This window comes from Petromyzon marinus, chromosome 17, assembly GCF_048934315.1.
Source record: "Petromyzon marinus isolate PM22_M1 ecotype Great Lakes invasive population chromosome 17, UKy_Petmar_22M1.pri1.0, whole genome shotgun sequence".
Classification (NCBI taxonomy): domain Eukaryota; kingdom Metazoa; phylum Chordata; class Hyperoartia; order Petromyzontiformes; family Petromyzontidae; genus Petromyzon; species Petromyzon marinus.
This window is the reverse complement of record NC_133683.1, coordinates 17,415,313-17,423,674: the sequence shown is the minus strand read 5'-3', so window position 1 is coordinate 17,423,674 and position 8,362 is coordinate 17,415,313. Positions and strand designations below refer to the sequence as shown.

The window sequence follows — 8,362 nt, the reverse complement described above, 5'->3', positions numbered from 1 at the left end:
CACCCACACACCGTGTTATGGACGAAGCCATGATAGAGGTTTTTGGGTTAGATCGCGTAAATATATAAATGTGTCGTTAAACCCGCCACCACCCGACACAGCCAACTAGTAAGGTTTGTCACGTAAACAGAACGTGGCCAATTCATCACTAGTACAGCCAAGCCACAACATTTACAAACTGAGTACGAAGTTTCGCCAGTAATTACAACTAGCTTCATCATGAAGCTAGTTGTAATTCGTTTGTAAATGTTGTGGCTTGGCTCTCCAACACACCGGTGTGCTGTACTAGTGACGAATTGGCCACGTTCTGTTTAAGTGACAACCCTTACTAGTTGGCTGTGTCGGGTGGGAGCGGGTTTTAACGACACATTGATATATTTACGCGATCTAACCCCAAAACTTCTATTATGGATGATATTGGTCTTCGCGAGCATTGTTATCGACGAATGTTTTTGCGCGTGTTTCTATTCAAAATGTAGCACTCTGGTTTGCTGTATGGCCCTCCTGGCTGCAGTGCGAGTCGCGGTGCTGTAGAGGGCCTCGCGCGGGTGCTCTCATCTGCGTGCGCGAGTGCGTGCGTGACTCATCACGTCTGACAGGTACACACAAAGACACAGATCCCCCGTGTAGCCTTCACAGACTGTTGGGGCAAGTGCTGTTAGCGAGCAACCTGTGAAGGCCGGAACGGCACGCGACTGGGGGTGGGTGACCAGCACCACGCCCGGCCGCCTTTGTCTCCCTTAGTGGCGAAATTTACACACAGCACCAGGTACTCATTTGAGGCGGAGTCGACCCAGGGGAGGAGGCCCTGGGCCGGTTCAGATAATCGTCACCGGTGTTGGCCGTGAGCGGGAATTGAACTCGGGACGCCGGGTTCATAGCGCAGCGCGTTAACCGCTACACTACCGCTCCCCACAGGTACACACACGGGCACACACGAGGAGGTGAACCGCAGAGGGTGGGGGGGCGGTGGGAAATGTGGTGGGGCTAGGGCGGTATGGCACGGAGAGAGGGGAGGGTGAGAGAGGGGGGCGGGATAGACGTCTACGTGCAGGAGTTACGCCGCGTGAGGCTACCCCCCCCCCCCCCGTGCTGGTGACGTGGAAGGTGAGTGGATGGAATGAGAGGCGGGGAGGGCTCGGCGCTCGCTATTAAAGTGGGAGGGGGGCGGGTGCTGCTGGAGAGTGGAGGGGGCGTGTGGGTGTAGGAGGGAGGGGTGAGTGGGGGGGAGGTGTGCAGACGGACTGAGTGGACGCCCACCCCTGTATAAGGAGACCCACCTTCAAACGGGGAAAATACACGCGAGCTGACGAGCGCTTGGCTCAGAGATTCTTTGCGCAGCAGCAGCAGCAGCCGCGGCGGGTTTCCGTCCCCCTTAGGGCTCGGCGCAAGTCGATGCTTCTAGCGTGGTCTTAAGCCGATCGCATTGCTCTACAGACAGTCCGGCGCGCCTTCTCCCTCTCTCTGTTCTCGCCTCGCGGGCACATCGCCTCGATTTCGCGAGCTCTGTCGCTTCCACCCCCACCACCACCACCACCCCCCAAGCACCGAACCAACCCGCCGCTCCCCACCCCACCAACCAACCCGTTCCCAACTCCCGCCGAGGCGAGCTACTCCGCAAGGCTGACCACAGGGACGCGTCTGGGACTGCAGGACGCTTCCACGCTGACGCGGTCAGGCATGCACAGCTCCCCCGCGCTGCTAAGCCCCGTTAAGATGGAAGGACACGACTTGGAGTGGAGCAGTTACTACAGCGACCCGGCCGAGGTGAGGCTCAGCTTTTGGCCGTCGGCGCGATCCTCGTCGGAGCGCTGCGGGAGCCGCGAGAAATGTTCGGCACGCGCGAGGTCGTTCAGCGGGGATTTGATGTCGACGTTCAACATCGTCACCAATCCACCTTGAGCAGACGTGCAAAAACTCCGCTGCTGGATGAGACGGTGGTCTCCTAGATGCCCCCAAGCACGATTCGTCGACCTGTGTCCTGGCCTTTGTGCGATGTACGAAATCGCCTTTGAAATATATATATATACGTTAAATATGTATATATGTGTATGAATACTGTAAATATATACACACAAATTCGTGGTCTTAATTGACGCGCGCTCGTGTACGTTAAAGCACAGCGCGTATTCGCACACGAGTGAGATTAGTTTTACGAAACGTACGGAACGCGCATTTTGCATAGAATGTATGTATGTTGAACTTCTTTCGCACCGTACGTACGTGGCATACCGTGCGCAATCGGAAAATCGTGCGCAACGGCTCGGTTAAGATTGACTGAAGTTACAGATCGTTATAAAGCGTGTAGATATACGTGCAGGGTGAGCCATTTAGAGATACCCCGCTTCTGTCTGCGCGTCTTTGCTCTCATCTCAAGACACGTGTAGTGCATACACGGCCCTGCAATACTCTCTCGCATCTCTGTGAGATGGAGACCCGTGGCTTTCACGGTATATAAATCACCGGTCTGGAAAACGAGCCGAGAGCTCCTTGAGAGACGAGTGGGGTATGTACAGATGGATCGCCCGCAATATTGCCCCGATACTCATCAGCCCACAGTCGCGCGATTGATTTGAGTTTAGGGTGCGATCAGTGCGCGCGTGTTTCGGTGAATGTTAAATATTGACGCTTAATGATCCTAAACAAAACGAACAAAGACAACATTACCATCCCTCCGTTCTTTGTAAAGTTAAACCTCCGTTCAATTAATGCGTGCCACGATAAACCGTTAAAGAAATAAAAAAAATAAATTAACTTTAAACACGCAGCGAGCGTCGTCTCGGAAGGGATAAAATGACATCCTATTAACCACGCGGAATACACCCGCATGTGTTGAGTTATATTGTAATTAAAACAAATAATATTTGCCGCATATATCATCTATATATGCCGTATGGTGTGTGTGTGTGTATATATACATGGTCATAATTTTCTCCCAAATCGCACTGCACGGCCCAGCGTGGCGAGGTATGGTCAAAAGCACCACGGCGTAACACAAGTCGCGATATATTATAACATTTAAAGTAATGTTATCTGAGCAACATTGGCATACACCTTTTTGGCATTAACGTCTATCGTCACCTATTATAATTAAAACGTTTACGCATGAAATGCACCCGATTATTATTATGATTTATTTAGAGCGGTCATAAACGCGGTTAAACAGGTCGGCAGTGAAGTTTATAGTTTGTGATGGTCATTAATGTATTATTTTCGCGTCCATGTGTTTATGTGTTTGTGTATACGCGTGTGTGTGTGTATCGTGTGTCGGGAGCGGCAACGTAGCGACTAGCGCTACGTTGCGCTACGAACCCGGCCCCCCGAGTTCGATTCCCGCTCACGGTCAACACCAGTGACGATTATCTGAACCGGTCCTCCTCCCCTAGGTCAACTCAGCCTTGAATGAGTACCTGTGTGCGGTGTGCAGTAAACATCGCCACTAGGGAGTGTACCGTTCCGGCCTTCATCATCGGTGGCTGCTGGCTAACAGCACTTGCCCCAACAGTCTGTTATCAACGAATTTCGTTTTAAATCAAATATATACCATATATTATATGATCATATATAATTGCTATCTATTATTTTTAATCAGATTTTGTTACGAGCACGTAAGTCCCCTTGTATACGTACACCCCCCCCCCCCTTTTTGTCAGTTATCCACTGTTAGATGACAAGTGCTTCCTCACGCTATGCTGGTGATGGGGGTTGTTTGACCATATTTCACCACACTGGGCATTCGGCCCTGCTACTTGCTGCTGCGGCTGTTGTTGGTGGTGGACTACTCTCGCCTTACAATACCTGGCAAACGCTGCATCTTTCGTAGCAGGTCCGACACTGCTGATGATTCTCTAAACAGTGGAAACCAGTGTGGGGGATGTCCCTGCCTTGCACGCGTGCAGAGCCTTTATCTAATGCAAACGGGTGAAGCGCCCGTTAAGACCCCAAATCGCTTTTACAAATTGAGAGGCCCTGTGGATCACATAGTGCACACCTGTAAATAAATTCCCGGACACCAACGTGAATCTAACATCGACATGGAGCCGTGCGCGAATTCCACCGCGTGGGTGCTGGCGCTTCCGCTGTGCGGCTCTCGAGCTGCTGCCACGCGCCATGTCCGACGTTTCACCCCACGTGCTGGGGAGCTGCTAATTCAGCCGTTTAAAAATACACCCACGGTAGTAGTCGCAGACCTATGGACGCCACGAACAATCCACCGCTGTTCCCATTGACTGAACAAATTTGTCTGGTGCCACTCGCGGCTTAACATGCTCGGGACAGCACGTCCTTGGTGCCGATGCCGCGTCACCCGAGTCTGACTCCGCCGCTGTTCCCTCCGCTCAGGGCTACTCGACCGTCGCGTCCATGAACTCCGGACTGGGCGGCATGGCCGGCATGAACTACATGTCTATGACGTCCATGGGCGGCTCGGGGGCCCTGCCCTCCGTCCCGTCGTACACGGGCGGCGCTGCCCTGCACGCCGGCTCGGCGGCAATGGGCAGCATGGCCGGAGGGCCCGTGCCGATGGGCGGCGGCGGCGGGGTCACGGCCCTCGGCGGCGGCCTGGGCGGGGTGGCCGGCGCGGCGAGCCCCGGGATGAGCGGCCTGAGCTCCCAGGCGGGCTCCATGCAGGCTCTGGGGGCCTACGGGCCGGGCGTGGGGGCCGCAGTGAGCCCCATGGGCGGCTACGGGCAGGCGAACCTCGCCAACCGCGCACGCGACTCCAAGGTCTACCGGCGCAACTACACGCACGCCAAGCCGCCGTACTCCTACATCTCGCTCATCACCATGGCCATCCAGCAGTCGACGCACAAGATGATGACCCTCAACGAGATCTACTCGTGGATCATGGACCTCTTCCCCTTCTACCGGCAGAACCAGCAGCGCTGGCAGAACTCCATCCGCCACTCGCTCTCCTTCAACGACTGCTTCGTCAAGGTGCCGCGCTCGCCCGACAAGCCGGGCAAGGGCTCCTTCTGGGCGCTCCACCCGGACTCGGGGAACATGTTCGAGAACGGCTGCTACCTGCGGCGGCAGAAGCGCTTCAAGTGCGACAGGAAGCAGAAGATGCCCCAGGACGGCAGCCGGAGTCCAACCAGCTCGCCCGTGCTCGGAGGTTCGGTCGGCGGTGGCGGTGGCAGCGCTGCGAGCGGCGGTTCGGCCCAGAGCGGCGGAGGTGCCGGACATTTGTCCGACGATGACAATGTCGGGATGTCGAGTCCGCACGGGTCCATGGGCGAGCAGAGATCTCCGATGGCCGAACTCAAGCAGCAGCAGCAGCAGCAACAGCAGCAGCAGCCGTCCCGTTTGAGCCCAATGTCCGATCAGCACACGCCATCTCCCGTTCACCAGCTCCACCAGCACCACCACCAGCACCACCACCACCACCACCAGCAGCAGCAGCACCAGCAGCAGCAGGCGATGATGCAACAGGATTCGCTGACGAGCCCCCTGTTGCCGCCGCACACGCTCGTCGACAGTCACGCACACCTCAAGGTCGATCCCAACTACTTCAGCCACCCCTTCTCCATCACCAGCCTCATGTCCTCCAGTCAGCAGCAGCAGCAGCAGATGATGCAGCAGCAGCAGCAACAGCAGCAACAGCAGCAGCACAAGCTGGACTTTAAGTCGTACGAGCAGAGCATGCCATACTCGAGCTATGGGTCGCCCATGAGCGGAGGTCTGGCAATGGGAGGGATGCAGAGCAAGGGGGTGATGGAGCCCACTGTGATTGCCAGCGACGCGTACTACCAAGGTGTGTACTCAAGGCCGCTCATGAATTCCTCTTAATTGGACGTGAAGGGAAAACGGAGGGGGTGGGGGGCGAGAGATGACGAGGGCTTTAATTTTGTCATGGAATATTTGTCCAGAGAGCTCCCCCCCCCAACCCAACCACCTGGACTTCACCTCCTCCCATCCACCCCAGACATCCTTTCCTCCCTCCCCCCTCCTCCTCCGTCTAGTTGTAGATGGGAGGGGGGGGTGAAATGTTAAAAAATTTCCGGAGCTCAGCCCAGGACAGCTCCAACTGTCTCGGCTGAAGTTAAGCCCTGGAGACGACAATGCATTTCAGACAAAAAGAACCACACACAAAGACAGAACCAACGTGAGCGTCGATGTCATCACATTCCAGCTTTAATATGTTCAGGTGAAATTAGCTATAGATATTTATGAGCCCCCCCCCCCTCAAAAGATAGGTTATACGTTGTGTTAATATTAATTGTTAATTCGTTTTTTTCTCTCCCGTAAAATAACGTGTCCTTAATTAAATAGCGCCGTCTTGTATATACATATACATACATATACAGTTGTGTAGTGCCTAATTAATTCGCCGTAATATTGTTTACAGGTTAGTCTTTACATATTTAAGATATTGTTGTTGGGTTTTCTTTTGTTTGTTTTGATATGCGTTAATATAATTTCTCCGTAGTGTGTCGAGATTGATGGGTTGTATGCTGTTACCATGCCAACGCGTGTACAGAGTGTATAGGTTGTTGTTATTGCTAAGAGGCAAAATAGGAAGAGTGTGGAGTGTGTTTTTTTAAATCAAGAAATGTACAAAAGATATTTTTTGGTCGAAAGCAGACTTGCTTAAATAAATTCTCCACATATCAGCTTTTACAGTCATAGCAATATTTTATCCCCATAAAAATACGCGATTATATATTAATACAAATATAATAATACTGCACTCTTAAAACAAGATCAGGCGAATCAACTAAAATGGTTCGGGCAGTTTAACGGACAACTCAAACGTCTGGTATAATAATGATTATTATCATGGTTGTTATTTTTTTACCAATGTAATCGACTTATTTGCCTATATCCGCTGCTGGATGAAAGCCCCATGCTCTATCAGTCATGGAGCCGCATGACCCATACTCGTGCGAGGCTTGAGTGAAGCCCCGAGGCTCGTAGGAGCAGTTCAGAGAGGACTCGCCACTGAAGTTAGCCCCCAGCTGGGAATCGCTCTCAGCTGGCCGGCGGTCCAAGCACACAGTGTGTGTGCTAACCAAAGTGCCACCACTCACCAAAAAGTCAAATTTCGACTGCGAGAAAACCGCCCGTCGAGGCTGGTTGAACGATTCTAAATTATAAACAACATCTTATGAGCAACAATTTTAAATATTGTAACGCGCACAATTTTCATTCACTCACTCACACAGATCACGTTTCAGAAGGCAGCCCAGAACCGGCACCAACAAACGCCCGATGGCTCCGTGATCCCAGAATTGGAATGTTTGGTAAACCCGTCTAAAGATTGTCTTCTTAACATTCAGATTGTTGAAAAAGATACAAGTTATTTGAGGTGAGATGATGCCGTTCTGATTTAGTTTTTTTTTTGAGTCGTGCCTTCCGACTGTCCGAAGCTGTTGGTGCACTTTTTTTTGCTAGTTCACACACCCCTCGTCTTACCGTCGTTTTCACGAATGTAATATATTTAACTTATTTTGTTGCAGTCTGCTCAAAAAAAGGTTCTTGATGTCCTCCCCCAATGGAGTCAATGATCTGAGAAAATGTAACTTGTCAGAGATAACAAAAAAATATATAACAAAAACAAACATCACCCAATGTTTTGACATCGCATGGAATAAATAATCTGATTGAACGGACACATGTGCTTCTGTGTGCTTGGGTTGACTGTCGGAATAGGCTTTTAACGCAAAAGCTGATTTAACCATCAGCATCATCGTCATCAGCCGTGATCAATGATCCACTGCTGGATGAAGGCTTCCCCCAAAGCCATCGTGACCAATCCAAAATCCCCACGATGCAACGGCCGGATAAACTTTTAGAAATATACACGTTTATGCTATGTTGTTTGTGTTTAATATACGCAACACCGATGGATAATGCGTAACGGTGATGATGGTGACGATGATTGACAGCCGTTGTCGGTCACGCTGATTGTTTGACCATACTTCACCACGTTGGTCAGTGTGGGTTGGTGAAAAGTTAATTAATACGTTCATAATGAAATTTTAAACAAAGAATGTTCACAAATGTGAACAGATTGGATGTGGCGCAAGGCATTGGAACTTACACGTTACCATATTCACCAACCCGCTTTGATCGTGCTCCTCAGTGGGTGGGTTACGGGGTTACAGGATTAGGGGTTTGCCCCGACCAGTTCAGGTATCACTCGCCGCCGGTGTCGTCTGTGGGCCGGGAATCGAACTCAGGTCGTCAGGGTCATAAGCGCAGTGCCCTTAACTTGTGTGTGCGTGATTAGCCCAGCTGACATGCATCTCCTAATGCGTGTCATGTGTGTGTTTGAATGAGGTTAAATCTACACACACTTACTCTCTTGGAACATTTATAAAGCGTAGCATCCGTTCAAAGATTGTATGCATCTCGTATATTG

General features: G+C 51.6%; 1 protein-coding gene across 1 annotated transcript; it reads left to right on the top strand.

The window, feature by feature from the left end:
* The first annotated feature begins 1,253 nt into the window (after window positions 1-1,253).
* Window positions 1,254-7,610, top strand: LOC116943238 (forkhead box protein A2-B-like). Its single transcript, XM_032955934.2, has 2 exons — window positions 1,254-1,767; window positions 4,342-7,610. The coding sequence occupies exons 1-2, from the start codon at window positions 1,681-1,683 to the stop codon at window positions 5,785-5,787; spliced, it is 1,533 nt and encodes a 510-aa protein (XP_032811825.2). The 5' UTR covers window positions 1,254-1,680; the 3' UTR covers window positions 5,788-7,610.
* Window positions 7,611-8,362: the final 752 nt, after the last annotated feature.

Excerpts from the sequence above, each read along its gene's own strand:
- LOC116943238 (XM_032955934.2), top strand. The coding sequence starts at position 1,681 with ATGCACAGCTCCCCCGCGCTGCTAAGCCCCGTTAAGATGGAAGGACAC. Across the intron at positions 1,768-4,341 it reads ACTACAGCGACCCGGCCGAG|GGCTACTCGACCGTCGCGTC; the intron begins GTGAGGCTCAGC and ends CCCTCCGCTCAG.